Genomic DNA, 22,783 nt, shown 5'->3' with positions numbered 1-22,783 from the left:
GCTTGATACACGCGGACTTTTGTGTTCCGTGTCAGTGCGCCATTTTCCCACACTCTCTTGGCCAGTCTGGACATAGCAGTGGAAGCCTTTCCCATGCGCTTGTTGATTTCTGCATCGAGAGACAGGTTACTGGTGATAGTTGAGTCTAGATAGGTGAACTCTTGAACCATGTAAGGAAAGAAGATGGTGTATGCTCCAGGTTTTCCTTAGGCTCAAATGATTTATGATGATTCCCACTTGTTTTTATATTCCAGTCTATGCCAAAACTACTGTCAGGAAATTTGGGTGTAAGTTCCTGTTGACAAGATCGCCATAGAAACTGGTATAAATTTTGGTATAGTTTCTGTGAAAGTCCGATTCTGGTAATTTTGAGTCTTAAGTTCTCAGCCTTTGTCATGTTGTTAGTGGGGTAGGAGGAGGAAACAAAATACAAGGATGCTACAACTCTGAGCAATTCCCATGCACCTCCTAGTGACAGGCTGTAAGGCATTCTGGGCAGAGGCCTAGGAACAGATTGGCTGATTGAATTCGCATCATGAGGAGATTCTAAGCACTGAAGGTTAAAAAAGTAACCAAAGAGAAATGTATGAAAATGGGAGAAGCAAATAAAAAGTAGAAATACTTTGCAGACCTATGATACTGAATACAACAGAGCATTATAAAGCTCATAGAAATCATGGGCTGGATTTAGTCCTGGCAGCAGGGATCCTGCCTCCAAGAGCTGCCGGCCAATCAGAGGGCACCAGCTCATGTAGAATCAGCAGCACCACCGGGAGCAGTGGCCACTGCGAGTACGACAGGAGGCCTGATACCAGGCCCAGCACTGGAGCCCGAGACAAGAGGTAAGTGGGGTGGGGTCACAGGGGCCAGTTCGCATTGAGGGCAAGGTGAAGAGGGGGCAGGGGGGGGGAGGTTGTTGCTGCCGGGGTGGCCTTTGCTGCTGGGGTTCTTCATTGGCCGCAGATTGTCCATGGAGGAGGACAAGGAGGTCGCCTCATTTTACTGGGTAACCTCCTTGTGTGGCAGAGGCCCCCCACCACCACCACACCCCGCCCCTGGTTTAATTACAGCAGCGGCAGGAAGAGGCTCTGAAGTAGCCATTAATTGACTTAATCGTGGTGCAACGGGAAGGTGATGGGCCCTCTGCACTCGCCCCCCCCCCCCCACACCCCCGACCTTCTGTTGAAATTCTATTGATCCCCCGCCTCCAAGCCCATCTTCGGGGGGGGGTGGGGACGTTAAATTCAGTCCATAAATCATACAAATTAGAACAAATAAAAAGTGGTGAACAGGAAGAGACCCTTTGGTCTATCCAGTCTGTCCCACAGAATTTGTGATACCTTGTGCATCACAATATATACACTTCCTACCCTACCTTAAACCATGCGATATCCTGAGAGAGGCAAAAAAAAACAATAAACCCAGGCCAATTAGTGAAAGAAAAATCTGGGAAATTCCTCTGTGACCTGAGGCAATTGAAACTTGGCCAGGAGATGACATTAGAGAATAAATCACGAAGGTGCAAAAAATCTGAAGATGAATTATGCATAGGCTTAATCCAAAAGCAAAATACCACAGATGCTGGGAATCTGAAATATAAACAGAAAACGTTGGAAATACTCAGTAGATCTGGCAACATTTTTGGAGGCAGAAACAGAGTTCATGGGCTGAATTTCCGTAGAGGTGCAGCGGTGGGACTGGATGATGGGGGGGCGGGGAGATTCATGCTGACAATCTTGTGGTAACAGCCGGCATGGTCCCGCATATTTTCATGGAAGCTGCTTTGGGGTCATTGACGGCTACCTGCCCACCAGCAGTAAGTCGTCAATCAGGCCAATTAAAATGCCATTTGAGGACACTCATAGACAGTGTTTGGAACTTTCCAAATGGCAGGCGAGCCCCCGCCCCACTGCGGCCGAAGCTTGGCCAATGGATGGAGATAGCCTCCCAGCAGCGGGCGGGTGGGGGAGGGTCAGCATTTAATTTCAACCCCGCACACCGCAGCCGTGATTGCCAGAGGGCCACAGCTACGGCTGCAGGCCATCCTGTGACGAAGTTTTCCCTCCACAATGACGGCCTTGCAGCTGTGGCTATTTTCTACTTTTAAATATTGAAAAGTCTTCAGAGTGTACCTCCATCCTGAGATGTTCTCCCATTCTCCTACCTACATCAAGCAGTGGGGGAGTTGATCTCCCAGTGCTGGACAACCTGCTATTGGCCCTCTGGTCTTAGGAGTCCACCTGCCGTCTTTAATCGGACGGGTCTCCCTGAGATATCGCCTTAATTGGCCATTTCCTCCAAAATCTCTCTCTGGGTCCGGCATTTGTGGGTTTCCAACCCACATTTCACCCTGACGCTGGGATCGGGATCCAGGAATGAAAATCCTGCCCAATTTTTCAGGTCAACGACAATTCGTCAGAAGTGGAAGAGCTTAGAGATGTAACAGATTTTAAGCAAGTACAGAGGCTGGGAAAGGGTGGAGGGGGGAAAAGAACAAAAGGGAAGCTCTGTGACAGGGTGGAAGGCAACAGAGATTAAATGTCAAATTGTGCAAAGCAAAAGGAGATGGTAAAGAAACAAAAGATAGGTCTAAAGGAGGTGTAATGGGAAAGGAAGAATCATCACCAACAGCTTACACTGAGGCACCACAGCCTTCTGGACTCAGCATCAAGTTGAACAATTTCAGGTCATAAACTCTGCTCCCATTTTTCAGATGACAGCTGTTGGTGATGATTGTGCTATTCCCATTTGCACCTTCTCTAGCCCCAGCTTTTGTTTCTTTACTTCTCCTATTACTGTCCCCTTTTGCTTTGCACCATCATCCCTTTTGTCATTTAATCTCTCCTCCCTTCCACTTGGTCACAGACCTTCCCTTTTGTTCTTTCACCACCACACCCCCGCCCCCCCCAACCCCACCCCCACCCTCTTTCCACAGCTGTTGCCTGACCACTTGAGTATTTTCAGCTTTTTCTGTTGTTACTTCTGAATAAGCTTACCCTCTTCTGGTAGGTCATTCTCTTCAGCCTCTCTCTCCATCTGCTGACACCATCCTTCCAATCGTTCTACCTCTGCCTGCAGCAGCTTAATAAACCAGTCACCATCTCTGTGGCACGGAGATATCCTGCCAGGATCTGGGAGACTGTGAATACAGGACTCTCCCCAGTGGTCCTGGCGCTGGGCATCAGCACTGTCATAGCGCATTCGGTAATCTTCCTTGTAAGCCCATTGTCCTTGTGTGTGAACAGTTCTGAATGGAGTGTACTCATTGGATTGCTCTGGCTCTGATGAATGCCGCTCAAATGATTGGCCAAACTGAAAGCCCTTGTCCTCTGTGCTCACACACAGCCCAGGGATACCCTCCAATTCAAGGTCGGCCTGTACGCTTGTTGTCACGCTGTTTGAACGCTTAAACCTGGCGTGTCTAGAATAAAAAAAGAATCATAGCAAAAACAATTAATATGCAAACTACAATACATTTTGGCATTTTTCCCAATCACATTTTCTGTCCTCCTCTCCTGAAAGTGATGCCGCATACTGCCACATAGATGTGTGGGTACAGACAGTCTCCTCTCCCATGCCTCAGCCAAATGTCTAGTCTTTATGCAAGAGTCTAGACCGTGAAAGGCATGGCAATCAAGTCTGATCATCTTCTCACATGACATCAACACATGCACATTTTACACCAGGGTCACCAAATAGATAAATAATGGGATCCTCATGCTGGTTTGTTTATTCCTCAGGCCAGAGGAAATGAAGAAACTGTTGTACTGCACTCCAATGTAGATCAGCTAATTCAGCGCAGAGCAAAATCAGCTCAGGTCTGGAATGGTTTTGGTCAGTACGTCTCAGTATCATGACAGGCTGTTCTTTTTCTAACTGAGTCATTTTGGACTGCTGGTCACTAAAAGGGTAACCACATTAAGCAGGGCCCTTTATTGAAACATATAAAGTTACAACAATAGCAGAATTTACTTGTATTTTCACAGTGTTCCTCACATGCAGAGAAGTGGCTGAAAGTGCTTTTCAAGGTGATGTACACCAAGCCAAGGGGAAGTGGGGAGAAGGCGGAAAGGTTGAGGAACAGGGCTTTCACATATGATGCTCAACATGTTTTTTAATCTTTCCAAAGATAAAGGATGACAAAACATTTGGTAAGTTACAAATTGTTAAGCTGCTTTATTGCTCACGCAGCAATTGAACATATTAAGCAATATTTATGTGAACTCACTTAATTTAACCATTATAAATTGCCTTTATGTAATAATACAAAATACTGAACATGCAATGCTTCCTCACATCAGTGGTGCATCTTGCTTGACTTAAAATTTTAACTTCTAAGTCTTAGATGCAAAACAAGAAAATTAAAAATCTCAAAATGTGGTACTTTATCAGTCATCTTTTGAAAATCCATATTCACAACATCCACTGCACGTTCTTCTTCAATAAACACTACTGCTTCCTTAACTAACTCTTAAATTTGCCAGACATGACTTACTTTTTTATGAATCCATTCTGCTTTTCCACAATTAATGCATGTCTCTCTAGGTGTGTGTTAATTTTATCTCTTGAAGCTTTTGATATTAAGCTGACTAATCTATAATTACCTGGTTAAACATTATCACCCTTTTTGAACAGAAAAGTGACATTGACATGCCTACAGTCCTCTAGCACAACTTCCATATCTATGAATGTTTGAAAGATTAGGGTCAGAGCCTCTGCTATTTCCTCTCTAACCTCCCTAAGCAGCCTAGGAGCACACCATCCGGTCTCAGTGGCTTTTCTATGATTTTATCAGGATACTTTCTCACTAATAGTTATTCTATCCAATTGATCCACCTCCTCCTCTTATACCCGTTCACCTACAGTATCATAATCTTCTGTGAAAACAAAGGTAAACTGCTCACTTAATGTCACTGCCATTCCTTCATCCTCCATAAGGAGATTCCTGTTTTCATCTCCAATTGATCCTAATTTTTCCTTAAGAATTTTTGTTTTACTTTTTGTGTGTTTATAAATGTATGCAGCAACGTACACCTGGAGGAAATAGGTGATGCAGGGTGGAGCAAGAACATGGAAGGATTAGAGGGGGAGTGAATGAGGATATTAAACATAATAACATAAGTAATAGCAGCAAGAGTAGGCTATTCGCCCCCTCGGGCTTACTCCGCCATTCAATAAGATCATAGCTGAGCTGATTGTGGCCTTCACTCCACTTTCCTGCCTGCCCCCCAGAACCCTTGACTCCCTTGTCAATCAAAAATCTGTCTAACTTAGCCTTGAATACATTCAATGACTCAACCTCCACTGCTCACTGGGGAAGAGAAGTCCAAACACTAACGACCCTCTGAGAGAAGAAATCCCTCCTCATCTCTGTCTTAAATGGGAGACCCCTTAATTTGAAACTGTGCTCCCTGGATCTAGATTCCCCCATGAGGGGAAATATCCTCTCAGCATCTACCCTGTCAAGCCCAATTAGAATCCTATATGTTTCAATAAGATCACTTCTCAATCTCCTAAACTCCAATCACTATAGGCCCAACCTGCTCAACCTTTCCTCATAAGACAAATCCGTCATCCCAGGGATCAGCGTAGTGAACCTTCTCTGACCTGTTTCCAATGCAAATATGTCCCTCCTTAAATAAGGTGACCAAAACTGTATGCAGTACTCAAGGTGCAGTCTCACCAATGCCCTGTATACTGTTGCAAGACTTCCATACTTCTATACTTCATCCCCCTTGTAATAAAGGCCAACATTCCATTTGCCTTCCGAAATACTTGCTGTACCTGCATGCTGACTTTTTGTGATTCATGGGGCTGCATTTTAAGAGCCCACCGCCAAAAGCACGTATAGGGCCCACATCATGGAGCCGTCAGGATTCCAAACGTGGTAGCTCATTACCATGTCCGGGGCGGCTGCCCCCCGCCCGATGACATGGAGCGGGCGGTCGAACCATCGCCGGCAACGGCATCGGCGCCAATGTGCAGGGGCTGGTGCCATTTTTAAAGGGCTTAGAGCCCTAATTGAGCATTTAAATTTTAAAGGGACAGTTACATTAAAGATTATAAAAATGAATAAAATAACCTTTCCATGCACTCTCCCATCCACCCAATGGTATTACACATCATTCCTGCCCTTCTCCCCTCCGCAATACCTACCTTGCAAATTTCACCTTTCCCCTCCCCAAAATTTGGAACCTTTGTCCTTTACCCCTTCCCATCAACCCCCCAACCAACCCGAAGCCTTGGAACGCCGTGCCCTGCCTCCCGCACAGAGAAAATCATCTCCTCCCCCCTCCCCACAGGTGTCACGCCACGTTTCCCCGAACGAGGTTACGAAGGTACGGCATTGCGGCTGCCACAATGAAGATACCAACCTGCTGGCGGAATCGCTGCGGCCTGCATGGTAAGTAGCCATTAACATATTTCAATGTGGGTCCTGTTGCCAAGCGGCGGAGCGGCCGCCACGAGGCCTCACCGCCGCTGCTGAGATCGGTATGGGGCCTGCCGGTGCAGGGCCGGTGGCGGGCCTCCTCCATTCCTGTTTTCATTGCTCCCCTCACCACCATTCCTGGCATCTGAGAGGCTTTAAAATCCAGCCCATGTACAAGGACATCCAGATCCCTCTGTACTGCAGCTTTCTGCAGTTTCTCTCCATTTAAATAATATATTGCTTTTCTATTCTTCCTGCTAAAGAGGACATCACATTTTCCCACATTATACTCCATCTGCCAAATTTTTGCCTTCTCACTTAACCTATCTTTATCCCTTTGCAGACTCTTTGTATCCTCCTCACAACTTGCTTTCCGCCCTTTCTTCGTATTGTCAGAAAATTTGGCGTCAATACAGTTGGTCCTTTCATCCAAGTAATTAATATAGATTGTAAATAGTTGAGGCCCCAGCACAGATCCCTGTGGCACTCCATTGTAGTTACAGTTTGCCATTTATCCCAACTCTCTCTTTCCTGTTAGTTAGCCAGTCCTCTATCCATGCTAATATATCACCCCCATCACCATGAGCTCTTATCTTGTGCAGTAACCTTTAATGTGGCACCTTATTGAATACCTTTTGGAAATCCAAATACACTACATCAACTGGTTCCCCTTTATATACCCTGCTTGTTACATCCTCAAAGAACTCTAATATATTTGTCATACACGATTTCCCTTTCACAAAACCACATTGACTCTGCCTGATTGTATTGTAATTTTCTAGATGTCCTGCTACTATTTCCTTAATAATGGATTCTAGCATTTTCCCAACAACAGATGTTAGGTTAACTGCCTATAGTTTCCTGCTTTCTGTCTCCCTCCTTTCTTGAACAGAGATCTTACATTTGCTGTTTTCCAATCTGCTGGGATCTTGCCAGAAACTAGGGAATTTTGGAAGATTACAACCAATGCACCTCTGCAGCCACTTCACTTAAGACCCTCAAATGCAGGCCATCAGGTTCAGGGGACTTGTGTGCCTTTAGTCCCATTAGTATTCCCATTATTGTTTCTCCCTTTTGCCTCCTGATTTTCTACGATTCTTGGGATGCTTTTTGTGTCTTCTACTGAGAAGACGGATACAAAATACTTGTTCAAAGCCTCTGCCATTTCCTTGATTTCCATTATTAATTCCCAGTCTCACCCTTTATAGGACCAATGCTCACTTTAGCTACTCTTTTCCCTTTTATAGATTTGTAGAAGCTTTTACTGCCTGTTTTTATATTTCTTGAAAGTCTTCACTCATACTGTAATTTCTCCCACTTTTTTAAATCATCCTTTGCTGGTTTCTAAAATTTTCCCAATTTTCTGGCCTACCACTAATTTTTGCAGCAATGCACACCTTTTCTTTCAATTTGATACCACCCTTAACTTCCTTAGTTAACCACAGATGGTACATTCTTCTGGTAGAGTCTTTCTTCCTCAATGGAATATATCTTTTTAAAGAGTTATGAAATATCTCCTTAAATGTCTACCACTGTTTCTCTACCATCTGACCTTTTAATCTATATTCCAGTCCACTTTAGCCAACTCTGTATTCATAACCTTGTAATTGTCTTTATTTAAGTTTAAGAAAATAGTTATGGACCCACATTTCTCACCCTCAAACTGAATGTGAAATTCTATCATGTTATGATCACTCCTGCCCAGAGCATAAAGTTAATTCACTTTTTTAATTCTTTTATTTTTCATGGGATGTGGGCATCACTGGCAAGACCAGCATTTGTTGCCCATCCCTAATTGCCCTTGAGAAGATTGTGTAGAACTGCCTTTTTGAACCGCTGCAGTCCATGTGGGGTAGGTACACTCACAGTGCTGTTAAGAAGGGAGCTCCATGATTTTGACCCAGCGACAGTGAAGAAACAGCAATATCGTTCTAAGTCAGGATGTTGTGTGGCTTGGAGGGGAACTTGCAGGCGGTGGTGTTCCCATGCATCTGCTGCCCTTGTCCTTGTGGTGGTAAATGTTGTGGGTTTGGAAGGTGCTGTTGAAGGAGCTTGGTGAGTGCATCTTGTGTATGGTACAGACTGCTGCCACTCTGCGTCGGTCGTGGAGGGAGTGAATGTTTAAGTTGGTGGATGGGGTGCCGATCAAGTAGGCTGCTTTATCTTGGATGGTGTCGAGCTTCTTGAGTGTTGTTGGAGCCGTACTCACCCAGGCAAGTGGAGAGTACTCCATCACACTTGTGCCTTGTAGATGGTGGACAGGCTTTGGAGAGTCAGGAGGTGAGTTACTCACCTCAGAATTCCCAACCTCTGAACTGCTCTTCTAGCCGCAGGATTTATATGGCTGGTCCAGTTCAGTTTCTGGTCAATGGTAAGCCCGAGGATGTTGATAATGGGGGGAATTCAGCAATGGTAATGCCATTGAATGTCAAGGGAAGATGGTTAGATACTGTTTTGTAGGAGATGGTCATTGCCTGGCACTTGTGTGGCACGAATGTAACTTGCCACTTATCAGCCCAAGCCTGAATGTTGTCCAGGTCTTGCTGCATATTGGCACAGACTGCTTCAGTATCTGAGGAGTTGCGAATGGTACTGAACATTGTGCAATCATCAGTGAACTTCCCCACTTCTGACCGTATGTAGGAGGGGAGGTCATTGATGAAGCAGCTGAAGATGGTTAGGCCTGGGACAACCCTGGGGAACTCTGCAGTAATGTCCTGGGACTGAGATGATAGTCCTCGAACAACCAGAACCATCTTCCTTTGCGCTAGGTATGACTCCAACCAGTGGAGAACTTGCCCCCTGATTCCTATTGACTTCAATTTTGCCAGTGCTCCTTGATGCCATACTTTGCCAAGTGCTGACTTGATGTCAAGGGCAGTCACTCTCACCTCACCTCTGGAATTCAGCTCTTTTGTCCATGTTTGGACCAAGGCTGCAATCAGGTCAGGAGCCGAGTGGCCCTGGTAGTACCCAAACTGAGCAACAGTGAGCAGGTTATTGCTGTGCAAGTGTCGCTTGATAGTACTGTCGGTGACACCTTCCATCATTTTGTTGATGATCGAGAGGAGGCTAATGGAGCGGTAATTGGCCGGATTGGATTTGTCCTGCTTTTTGTGGACAGGACATACCTCAGCAATTTTTCCACATGGTCGGGTAGGTGCCAGTGTTGTCGCTGTACTGGAACAGCTTGCCTAGGGCCATGGTTAGTTCTGGAGCACAAGTCTTCAGTACCACTACTGGGATGTTGTCAGGGCCCATAGCCTTTGCAGTATTCAGTGCCTCCAGCCATTTCTTGATATGATTTCTTGAGTGAATCGAATTGGCTGAAGACTGGCATCTGTGATGCTTGGGACCTCAGGAGGAGTCCGAAATGGGTCATCCATTTGGCACTTCTGGCTGAAAATGGTCGCAAATGCTTCAGTCTTGTCTTTTGCACTAATGTGCTGGGCTCCCCCATCATTGAGGTTGCGGATATTCGTGGAGCCTCCTCTTCCTATTAGTTGTTTAATTGTCCACCACTATTCACGACTGGATGTGGCAGGACTGCAGTGCTTTGATCTGATCCATTGGTTGTGGGATCGCTTAGCTCTGTCTATCACTAATGCACAGGCAGCCTGTGGAACTTGTGGTTCCAGGCACAGGTCTCTTCTGACAGGTCATCGACCTTAAAAGTTAACTCCGTTTCTTGATCTACAGATGCTGCCTGACTTGCTGAGTATTTCCAGCATTTTCAGACTCTCAGCATCTGCAGTATTTTGCTTTTATACTAGGATAAATTGAGTTTTGCTGACATCTAGCAGGAGAACATTTTAGCTTTGGCAGATCTTCATATTGGAGAAGCAAGGGAGAAAATTACAATAGCCTTGGAGTTGGCAGAGGAGTTGGGGGAGGAGATGCTGAGTGTCACCCATGTACACATAGAAGCAGAATTTATTTTCTGAAATCCTCCCTCATCACACATTATCTGAGGTGAGAGATAAGCAGGCAACTTGCTTCTGGGAATGCTTTACTGCAATCAGCACTATGAAGGGCTTGACTGTGTATTCCGTAACTCTTTCTCTCGCTCTCTCTCTCTGATGTTCATTCCATGCTTGTGGGGTATTGGGGAAATGAATTAATCTACTTGCAGCAGAGAATGTTTATTTCACAGCTGGCTAGGAAAACCATTTCTTGAAAGAACACACTAATCACCCACAAAAAATATAGCTGTGTGATCAGGATGGCAATAAGGCTGAAGAGAAATCCATACTAGCCTGGGCTAAAGGAACACCGCTGGGGATTAAAAGACTTTCAATAACTCGCATGTTTCAGTGAATGGTTGCCGGCAGGTGAGCAGATATACTCCTCTTTATAGCAACTGCGCTGATAAAATGGGAAAAACTAAAGTGTGCTGAACTAATACTGGAGGATCATTCTCTCGATTAAACCATGTAGAGAGTGGTATTTTCCTTTATAGGAGCTCTGTGCCTTTGCTGTTGCTGTGATCTGCAAGATCATTACAATTCTATGACCAACCTTTACAATAAAAGGGGCCACTAATTCCCCCCACCACCGCCATCCCCCCCACCAACAGTAACCTATTGGATAAATGCAGCACTGAACCACGTCAACCATGTTGGATCCCATTACTGTGCCCAGTTAGTTGGTCTTAGGCAGGTCAGCAGGGTCACAGGTTATAGTGCAGCAATTGGTGCATTACACGTGGCTTCAGTACCCTGGACTAGGAAGGGGGGGAAAAATATCAGCTTGGGTTTCTGACAGCTATCGATTGATTCCTACTGGATTGTGTGCACGTATAAACATTGGATGAGGAGAGGATCAGGTTTGGCTGTGGTGGACTGGAAACACTTCTCTAGCTCACACATTAAGAATGGCTTCACTTGAGTTTGGCACTGGAGGGTGTCTGACACCAGTGGAACCACACCCCAGGATAAGACAGAACCTTTAGAAGAGGCGGCAGAAAAACGATGAGGCAATTGGAACAAAAATGAAACTAAGTTCTGTAAGTTGAAATGAGTGTCACTAATGCCATCACAAAACATACTTTAACAAAATAAACAAAGCGATTTACTGATCCTGCACTCCCAGGAGGGAGCTATATTCGAAGGGAGGGTAGTCACATGTACAGTTATAATAAAGTAATACTGATTTGCTGACCAGCGCTCCCTTTGGGTATGGGATTGGTGAATTTATCCAATGGACTTCATGAAAAAGCATTTGGCAAACAATTGTAATTGCTTACAAACAGATGAGGATCCAAAATATTGTACTGTGTTACTTGTACTTGATGTAATCTAATGGAAATGGTGTTTGTTACTCATTAACTACCTTCAAGAAGACATGATACTAAATCATGATTTCTGTGTGCTCAAGACACTTTCATAGAATACAGAAGACTTAAAACTGGACTGCCTGGCAGGATGGTGGAAGCAGATTCAATAGTAACTTTCAAAGGGAATTGGAAAAAGATGCAGAGTTATGGGGAAAGTGCACAGGAGCGGCACTAATTGGATAGCTCTTTCAAAGAGCCAGCCCAGGCATGATGGACCGAATGACCTTCTGATTATGAGTAATAAATGAATGGACATATCCTATTGAGCTAAGATGATGGACTTACCGTTTATTATCTTCAACCTGCACTCCAATAGAATGGAACTCTCGAAGGCCTTTGCTATCTGTGTCAGAATCAGTCATAGTCTCTGAACTATCCACCTGATACATTAAAAGACAATGAAATCTTGTTATAGCTACTGCATCACGCTAAACTGGCCAACTACAAGGAGCAGGTTTATCAGCCATGACTAAACTGAGAAAAAATGGATTTACGAAACATTAGATTATACAGTGGGATGTCACAGACTGCATTCTCATATATAACAACGATAAAAGCATTTTTATCTTGTGGTTTTTATTTTATTCCTTTTCCTTGGGGCACAGTACGCACAGGATTTAAATTAAGGTTCACTTAAAGAAAAAAAGCGACACAGGCTTTTATGATCGACATTATATCCAGAGCCAAGCAGTTGTCTGATACAGATGTAGATGTCAGGGAGACATACATATATAATCTTGGGAATCTGTACCTGCTTGCTTGGTCCATTATGTTCAAAGTGCCATTACTAATATGTCTTAAGTGGATTCTTCTAGCAGCAGTCAGGTAGGAGAGGATAGCTTGTTACACAGAAGCTCAGACATTTGAATTGAAACACTAATACCTTCTGTGTATATTTTAAGGTATATGTTTGATTGACAACTCTGACTGAATTTGAGATACATTTGTACATTTACTTTATTCTAGTATATCAAGAGATTTTAATGGTGTATTCATAGCTGGTTTCCTCAACATTTCAAAGCCATCTTAGAAAGAGGCAGGTGAGGGACTGCCTTGGGTGGTCAGCAACAAACCACCCTGCAAGCAATGAATGGCCAAGCGTTAGGCCTAGGGTATAGTGAGAGATAGCACAAGAAAAATGTTTTTGTTGTTATTGATATCCTGAAAAAGAATAGTAAATGCGTGTTTACTGCAAATCTACAGCTTATAGCTAATACGATTCATTTATTTGTTCACTCTTTAGTACTTTATAGCAAAATCCACATTCTGACTGTGTTTACCATTCCACCTTTCCTACATTAAGGAAACCGCATTGTGGCATATGATATATACAGCTAGTCTAAATATAGAGGTAAAAGTTCCAATGTTTTGCTCATTGGATAGTGTCAGGAGTACATATCAGAAAGCCCTGCATGCCCAGACAATAATTTTCTGTCCTTTAAATGGATAGAAAATGGCAGGTTGGGAGTGCATGATTGGCAATATTGAACAACTTGCTTTCAAATCACACTGCACATCTATTTAAGGGGGAGAAAAACCAAGAAAACTTTCAACAGTAGAGATACATTCTTGATGATGTAGCAATGATTACTCTGATGTCACAAGGTTCTTTATGATATCATGAAGCAACTAAATTACCTTCAGTGTTTCAACATATTTAAAGAGATGGTCTTTTAAAGAAGTCTCACCATCAGTATTTCCTTTATAACAACATTGTTTTGGCAGAAGTGTGATAGCAGTCAGAACTACTGTCCAGCAGTTTCATGTTTTCATGTCATGTAACTGATATGATTACATCACAAAATATCATCATATGTTTCAATGCGACTTGTGTCATCATGTTAGGGCAAACTTAGAAAACAGATTTCCTTAAATGACTTCAAGTACCTTTTAAAACAGGAAGTCTCACCAACCTAGAATTTTCAATTGACATTAACACTAATGGTAACCCATTGAATAATGGCTAGTGTTCAAATAACACTGATCACATAGTAAAGCCTGCCATCTTTAAAATCAAGGCTCTGACATTCCCAGTCCATAAGGTCATAAGCAGAACTTTTAATGGATCCACTGTGGCATACCACACTCCTAAGTGTTGTCTGTCAGAAATGTGAGTAACTGGTAGTGAAAAATAGCAACCAACTGCAGTGAGGAGGCTCTGCAATGCTGGTGTGCAAAGTAGTGGAGAGACTGGAGCACATGTACAGGGAGGGGCAACCTGCAAACATGCAAAAGTTGGTCAAAATATCATTGACAACTCAGCACTGTCTCCTCTTCTTGGAGGATCTGACAAAAGGTGGAGAAGAAAGTGAATAATTCAAAGAGAAACACAAAGGTAAGGCATGATTATAATTGTAATGTCAAATGATAAATGTTAGCTTGCCAATCCCATACTCCCAATGGGCAAATTGCGCTCAAAGGGAGTGTAAGCCAGGGATAGTAGCTGAAGTCCTCTGGGCCATACCCTCTGCAAGTGAGTGATCATGAAATGCAAATTACACATGATGGGAGAACTTATGTACTGCGGGAAGGAATTTCCATGGGCCAATTTACTATGTGTTAATTCTCACAGCTGTTAATTTAAAGGCAACGCAGTCATACAGTACAGGGGAGGTCAGCATGACAACACACCATGGCCCTTCAAGCTGGAGCCTTCAAAATAAAGACCTGGAAAAGCTGTATTTTCTTTCCTGCGTTGCCCCACATTTTACACATGCTGTCTTAACACAGGGCAATAATTGGAAATTGCATATTCATTTGCCAAAACTGCATACATTAACATTTCATCATGGAACCTCATCAAAAGGAACCTTTGGAAAGGTGAACACTTGCAATATCACTCAGAGGTTCCTGAGCCCAAGAAAATGAGAAATTTGTCTTATTAATGACACACATGATCTTTTATTTAAGCTGTGCAGGTGTAAACATAGCTCTCTTGCAGTCATGCAAATCAGGCAATATATATATATATATAATTATTAGAAAAGGGAAAAGTGCCAGAGGACTGATGAACAGCGACTGTTATTCCTGTATTTAAAAAGAGAGATAGAACAATAGACCAGTTAGCTTAACACCAGTGATAGGAACGATAACGGAATCTTTATTCAAAGATGTAATAGCAAAACATCAAGATACTGAAAAATATAGTAATGAGTGGTCAGCATGGATTTCAAAAGGGAAGGTCAGGCTTGACCAACATTATTAAATTCTTTGAAGTAACAAAAAGAGCAGCCAAGGGTGGATGCAATATATTTGGATTTTCAAAAGGCCATTAAAAAGGAACCAGTTAGTAGACTCATAATTAAAGTCAGAGCATGTCAGAGCAGGGGACAGATAACAGAATGGATAGTAGGCTGGCCGCAAAACAGAATTTAAGAGTTCAGGGTAACTCCTCAGACTGGTAAAGGTCGGGATTGGTGCTGGGATACTGTTGTTCACAATTTACATGAATAATTTGCACTCGTCTATTGGAAGTACAATTTTAAAATTTGCAGATGACACCAATTTGGGAGATGCAATTAATAGAAAGAAAGTATCTGACAAAATACAGGAAGAACTTGCATTTAACAAATGTGTTATTCACAAATTAATGTCAGTATAGGTAATTGAGCAGTGGTGCATTTTTTGTCGGAAAAATAAAGAGACCATGTACTGCTTTGATAATAAGAGTCTAAACGGTCTAGAGGAACAAAGGGATCTAGAGGTACAAATACACAAATCACTAAAAGTAGCAGCACAGGTTAATAAGGCCATAAAAAGTTAACCAATCACTAGGGCTTATTTCTGGAAGGATAGAATTAAAAGCAGAAAGTTTGTTGAACTTGCATAAAACCTTAGTTAGACCACACTTGGATAGTGCTGGTCTCCATATTATAAAAGGGTTATAAAGGCACTGGTGAAGGTGCAAAGAAGATTCCCATGGATAATGCCAGAACTGGCAGAAGCCACAACTGCAGGCAGTTAATTGCCGTAACTTACGGTCGTGGTTTCCAGGGCCGGTGGAGGCCGTCTCGATCCCGGCTTTCCAGCCAGTGGGCGGGCCCACCGCCTCCTCATAAATTCCCGGCTGTTAACTCTGTTTCTCTCTCCACAGATGCTGCTTGGCCTGCTGAGTATTTCCAGCATTTTCTGTTTTTATTTCAGGATATGCTGACAGGGTCAGATGAAGAGGGGTAGGAGGAAGCTGGTGTGGAGCATTAATGCTGGCATAGACAAGTGGAGCCAAGCTGGCTGTGTCTGTGCAGTAGATGCCACAATTTAAAAAATGTTCAAACAGAGATGCCAAACCAGAATTTTTAAAGTGGTTTCTGAATGTAAAGCTTTCAGAATTTTCTGTTGTATAAGGCGAATACACAATGAGGGACAGCAAAATACAAGCACTTGTGTTAAATTAAGGGTGCTGACTGAATTATAATGGCTGGCAGGAAAAGGCCAGACTCAATAGCAAATTGCATTTACAAGCAACTTTAAACAGACATATCAAATTAATGCATTGAGGCAAAGTGATCAGTGGTAGGAAAGGAGTTGGAAAGATTGTAGATGGGGCTTTTGAAAGAAGGGATAAGTTGGCAAGGTGGAGGAGTTTTAAGACAGCAATACAAAGTGCGATATGAAGACAGCTGAAATCTCTGACCCCCAAAGGTGGAGAGGGAACAGTGGGGCATGCAAAGGAGGCCAGAGTCAGAAGAGCATCTGGTGCTTCTTAGCACACATGGCTGGAAGAGGTTGAAGACATGGTGTGAGGGAAGAAGTGATGGAGTTTTGTAAATGAGATAAGAATTTTGAATTCAAGGCATCAGGAGATGGGGTGCCAAAGAAAGTTTGAGATCGGGTGATACAAGACTGGGATCTAGTGCAAGATAGGGTAAGGGTGACAGAATTCTGGACAAGTTGCAGCTTAAGTAGGGCAGTCAGAAGACTGCGAGGAAAGTGCAGAAGTAAATCCTGAAGGTGATGGAGATGTGGGTGAGAATTTTGGTGGTGGCGAAGTTGATGTAAAACCAGAGATGAATGAAATGGTGGATGATAATCAGCAGTGGATAGGATTTGTGGTTTGAAGCTCAGCTCAGGGTCAGTTTTATAATACGTACCATGAAAGGTTGAGCCTATTCAATGAATTAGTCTCTGTGGGCCGGAATTTTATGTTGGGCCGGAGCTCTCGCCCACTGGCAGAAAAAGTCAGTGGCGAGCCCGGCTCTGCTGGGCCTGGAAGCCACGCCATTTTACGTGGCCAAGGCCCTTAATTGGCCTCGAGCTGGACTTCCGCCCCTCTGAGGTAGGAAGTCCAGCCTCCAAGAGCTGCTGGCCAATCAGCAGTCTGGCAGCTCTTCAGTCCCAGCAGTGCTCTGGGAGCGGTGGCCACTGCTGGGACTGCACCCAGCTAGGAACGGCAACATGGACGAGGCCCCGGAATACAGGTAAGTTTGTAGGGCCTTGCCGGGGAACAATCGGCTGGGCTACAGGGAGGTTAGGGAGGTTGGGGGTGGGGGGTAGGTGCTCCAGTGGGGCCAGCTTGTGCTGTGGGGTAGAGGCCTGCTTCCCCACCCAAACCCGACGGGACCCGACGACACGTGTTGGGTTCAGATCGGGTCGGGCCCATCTTCCGGGGCCGACTTTCGGGCTCGGGTCAGGTCAGGCCAAGTCCAGGTTGAGTTGGGTCGGGTCGGGCCGCTGTGGTTCGGTCAGGTTCGGGTCGGGTTCTTTTTCCCGACCTAAAGCAGGCCTCTATTGTTGGGGGGTGTGGGGGAAGGGGTCCCTCCGTCAGGCACAAGGTGCCCGATCAGGAGGGCCCCCCTGCAACTCGCAAGAGGCCATCAGGTCTCACTGGGAGGCCTTCTGAGCTACTGAACCGGCCGCCTGCCGCTGGTAATATACCATTGGTGGTGGGAGGAGGCCCTTAAGTGGCAATTAATTGGCCTGGGGCAGGCACCTCCGCCACCACTTGTAAAATCACAGCAGGGATGGAAAGGTGACGGGAAAGGCACCCCCGCCTCCCGCTCAATTTCACACACCCTACCCCCCCACCTTTAGCTTGTTCCTGCGGGGGGACGTCAAATTCCGCTTATAAGTTTGAAATTTTGTTGTAAAACAATTGGATTTTGAATCCTGTTCTCCATTTTGCACTTTACATTTGAGCTGATCTCTCAGCACTGCTGGGCTCCCTCTATAATTTGAAGGCCTAGCATGCAAAGACATGGGACCAAGTTCCCTTGATAGAGATTGGTGCCTTTAACCCAGAGGCACATTCATAGATACACATTTCTGTGGTATTCAATGCTGCCAGTTCTCTGACAGACAGGTTACTTACACTATGGAGTGCCACCATTGAGGGAGAGCCATATGTCTGCCCTCAGGTTTAATACAGGCATTAATCCATATTGAAGCTGGCACAGTACTCCTATGACACCAGACTGTTTACTGAAACAGTATTGCAAGAGGCACAACGGCCAAATGAGGGTGTGACTAACTGTTCTAAGCAAGGACTTCTACACTCAGCAATGCATTTGGTAGGAGAATCTAAGCATAATTAGGACTAGGACTTTTCACTTTACGCAGCAAATGATCCATATTGAATTTCCTGCTGAGAACTTATTGTACTTCGTTAAGGAAACATATTCCACTGACAACTGTTGTGCTTGTAAACTGTTTAATATAGTAGAGATGTGGTAAACGTAGTGTGAGAATTGGTGATTTTGAAGCTCTCCTTCCATCGACCAGCTCTATGCCAACTGAAAGCACGAGAACAACACCACCTTGCATTTATATAGCACCTTTAACATAGTAAAACATCCCAAAGCACGTCACAGGAACGTTATCAAACAAAATTTGCCACCAAGCCACAGAAGGATATATTAGGACAAAAGCTTAGTCAAAGTGGAAACCCATATAGTGTTTTTTGTTTCATTCTTTACCTCTTTATTGAGGGGTGGGGGACAGGGGGTGGTGGTTTGAGATGGACGGGCTGCCAAGCACATGTTCATGCCACTTGAATCAGAAAACTGCAATGGCTATGGTGGGGGAGGGGTGTGATTACAGCTGTCTGGGAGCAGGCCGCTATCCACCCTTGTAGTTGCAGTTTTATCTGGCCAAACAGACTGGAGATGAGGAATGATGGTTCTTTTTAAAAGTACATTGAGAAAGCATTAAGAAAAATAAAATTAAAATCTAGATGATTAAATAATGTCAATGGGCAGAATTTTGTTCTGCCCTTAGAGGTGGGCACAGAGGCGGGGGAGGGGCAAATAAAATGGGCACCATTCCCAACATTTCTGCCAAATGTAATTATACCAGCATATTTCTAAATCGTAATATGATCTGTACTGTATCCTATGCACTGGGATGGATTTTATTCTGGCGATGGGGGTCTCGGGTGGCAGGCTGGAAGGTGGGGGGAGAACCCACCTTAGCCCTCCGTAGCTATTTAAAAGCAGGCAGCTTTAAGGGACAAGCTCCCGCCTCCATTTTGCAAGAGATAGTAATTATGAATTAGACTGACAGTAGTTGCAGAAAAGGAACAGGTAACTGAAGTATTCAAAAGGAAAAGAAAATGGATTCGCAATTCAATGAATAGGAAAGTATGGACCATACCAAAGCAGCAGGAAGTTAGCAGGATTCCAAGTGGGTCACGCGCATACACCTATATAATACAGTGAGATAGATGGGCCAACTTGTTTTGTGTTATTTGTAGCTTTTAACGAAATAGATGAGGACATGATTACCTGTATCCCTACAGATGAACGCCACTTTCTTTGGCGTGGCTGTAGCTTTGGTTCCTCACGATTCAGAATGCCTTTACTAATTCCAGTTCCATCAGAGCTCTTCATTGAAGAACGGCTCGGGGCAAAGGACTCCAATGCCAGGTGCAGTGCTTTGCTACTGTCAATACTGTCTGTTGAATTGCACTGGGATTTGATATCTTTTGACCAGGATGTGGACCGATGTACTTCATTCTGCAGGTATGCATCCTGAGTTGACTCTGTGCTGCTCTGGGCTGTCACTGAGATAATTGGTTTTGTAGCCATCCGAGGAGGAATTGGAGGAGCTTTCTTGTAATTAAATGCTAGAATTGGGATTCAAGGTAGAAGCTCGTTAGAATGCTTGATTCCACAATATTTTGCATTTAGAATGACATTGTTCACTACAGAGTGGCTCATAATACAGTGATTCATCTCCATAACTCTGATGTACGATGACATTGGCTCTCACATTATGTGATACTGAAGACTGATCCATTTATGATCCATGTTTGCCCGCAGCATCATCATGCCAGGGTGCTCAGCGCTAACAAACTACCCACGGGCACATTCTAGACATGGTTCTGATACAAATGAGGGGACCTTCCCCAATATGAGACAGAAACACCTGAATGGCGCTTCAGACACACATTATCCATTTGACCCAGATGCTTTAGTGGAGACCTGCACCAAAATGTACATTTTGGCTTGCAAGCATGACCCTCGCCTTCCAATATAAATTCTTTTCAGTCTGCCATTTCCCTTCTTTACCTGCCAATGCTTAATCCATGAATGCTACTCCTTGTGGTCCAAGGAAATCATGAAAAATACTCAGCAATGCAAAAGGGTAGCCAGCAGCTCTTTCATTGCTGCTGGTGCTTGACATTCCTGCCTGGTCTCAATTATGCTCCCAATGTGTTGTACTCTAAATGTCAAGAGCACCATTAAAATATGTAAATGAGATAGTATACCTTTATCATATGCAGTCAGCTCATTTCAGTGCCTGATGAGCAGCAGTCCAGACACATGCTGGATAGAATTTTACTTTATACGTCCATGATAAGGTGAGATATTAATAGTGCAGGTTAAAATAAAATCTTTTCAGATTGTTGCAAATCAATAGCAGCATATGCAGCAGCAACAACTTATATAATGCTTGCCATGCATCATTGTCTCTCAACACTTTACAGGGCCAAAGAAAATAGTTGGCTCTAAGCAGGAGATGAAGGCAATTAAGAGAAAAGATTGAAGGAAGGAGAGATGAAGGCATGAATGAAGACGAGGGCTTTCGTCTTTTTGGAGGCTGGCTGGGAGATGGCAAGTGGGGAGGATATATGGTGGACTTCGAAAGTAGAAGTGTGTAGTGGTTGAAAGTGTTGCCATGAATAGCGAAGAGTACCTAATGTATCAGGGTAACATTTCCACTGTCTGTCCTTGTTGTTTCTCCAGGCAATACAGCACAGAATTTGGAGCAGATTCTCTGTGACTATCTTTAATTCAGATTTAAATAAATTGAAAGTTTTTTTTCCCCCCAGTTGGACTTAAATTCCCTCCAATTTTCTCCTTCCCTGAAGACAGGATTCAACTGGTGTACGGTTCCATAGGAACCAGTAATCCTCCAGTGCTTTGCCTAAATGGCTATTCTTAATCAATGAGCTGAGACAGCAACATCATGCTGAACACAGTCCTATTTCCAGCAGATGCCCATTCAGTAGTACAGCCAAGGTTCACTAGATTGGTTCCTGGGATGAGAGGGTTGTCCTATGATGAAAGCCTGAGCAAAGTGAGTTTATAGTCTCTGAAATTTAGAAGAGTGAGTGGTGATTTCATTGAAACATACTAGATTTTGAAGGGGTTCGACAGGGTAGACACTGAGAGGATGGTTCCCTTGACTGCAGAATCTAGAACACAAGGGCACAGTGTCAGGATAAGGGGTCAATCATTTAGGAATGAGATGAGAAATTTCTTCATTCTGAGAGTTGTGAATCTTTGGAATTCTCTACCCCAGAGGGTTGTGGATGTTCCGTTGTTGAGTATATTCAAGGCTCAGATAGATTTTTTGATCTCTCAGGGAATCAAGCGATACGGGGAGCGGGTGAGAAAGTGGAGATGAGGCAGAAGATCAGCCATGATTGGATTGAATAGTGGAGCAGGCTCGAGGGGCCATATGGTCTACTCCTGCTTCTATTTATTATGTTCTTTTGTTCTGAACAGTTTCAAAAGGAGTCACTGGACAGCAATCAGGAGCGGGAACCCTCATTTCACCCATGCCCCAGCACAATAAGTGTCCTTCTCTAACAGCTAAGATCAGCTAACTCAGCACAGGCTCAAGAATCTGGGCTCGTCCTGATTTGTAGGGTTCTGTTCAACTCTTAATAGTGCATTTACCAAGTTATTCAGAACTTGAAGCAGAATTGCTTGTGAGCTCTTTAATTGGACCAACATTTCAAAGGCAAAATTTGGATGATCAGAAATTTAAAATACATCCAAGTCTCATGATACAAACATTGATGTTTCAAACAAGAGGAAAATACTGCAGATACTAGAAATCTGAAATAAAAGCAAAAAATGCTGGAAATACTCAGCCGATCGGGCAGCATCTGTGTAGAAAGAAACAGAGTGACCTTTTCAGGTCGATGACCTTTCATCACAACTGATAATACAAATTTTACTTTGTGAATAACAGCTTGCCAGCTGTTTTCTTATTTAGCTCTGATAAATGATACTGGGTTGCACAGTGCATTCGAAAACTCTGCTTTTACTTCTGAGGCTCAAACCCAACCCAGGCTGATGTTAATAAATACTGATGCAATATGGGGTGCTTGGTGAGACTAATGTTGATGCACATTGTTGGGAAGAATAGTCTGGGCTTGAATCCAATCTGTTTGATACAGGTGTCTGAGAGTTTTGAAACTGAAAAAAGGGTGCAAATAGTGGGGAAATGTTCAATCCCGCACCACGGAGATCTATTATATTGATGCTATGATCAAAAATGTTTTATGCAGCAAATTAAGACTGTGCAAAGCACTTTGCAAGGGAAGGTAACAATTATCAAAGAGTTGGCTATTCACGCATTATTGCTTTTCTTACTGCACATGACAACTCCAGGGCAGAAGAGGCCACAATGACTGTGAACCTTTGCAAAGTGCGAGCATTTCTTGTCTTTGGGCTCCAAACTTCAAGAGCCTCCCTTGTAAAGTTTTAACATGTTAGAGAGCCATACGAAAAGACAGAATAAGAAAGGATCATTGCTGTCCTGAGGACTTTTTAAATGACAGTCGGGGT

The 22,783-nt window shown here is 43.8% G+C and overlaps 1 protein-coding gene across 1 annotated transcript in view; it reads right to left on the bottom strand.

Annotated features, from left to right (window-relative positions):
* The window catches only part of LOC137346948 (disks large-associated protein 2-like), a 117,883-nt gene that overhangs the window by 21,284 nt on the left and 73,816 nt on the right, over window positions 1-22,783 (bottom strand). Inside the window, exons 5-7 of the mRNA XM_068010899.1 lie at window positions 19,484-19,824; window positions 12,051-12,145; window positions 2,997-3,421 (exon numbers count right to left, since the gene is read on the bottom strand). Coding sequence (XP_067867000.1) covers window positions 2,997-3,421; window positions 12,051-12,145; window positions 19,484-19,824 — 861 coding nt within the window. The remainder of the gene's footprint in view (window positions 1-2,996; window positions 3,422-12,050; window positions 12,146-19,483; window positions 19,825-22,783) is intronic.

The sequence above is a fragment of the Heterodontus francisci genome, chromosome 31 (assembly GCF_036365525.1).
Source record: "Heterodontus francisci isolate sHetFra1 chromosome 31, sHetFra1.hap1, whole genome shotgun sequence".
Lineage (NCBI taxonomy): Eukaryota > Metazoa > Chordata > Chondrichthyes > Heterodontiformes > Heterodontidae > Heterodontus > Heterodontus francisci.
This window is presented reverse-complemented; position numbering and strand designations above follow the sequence as displayed.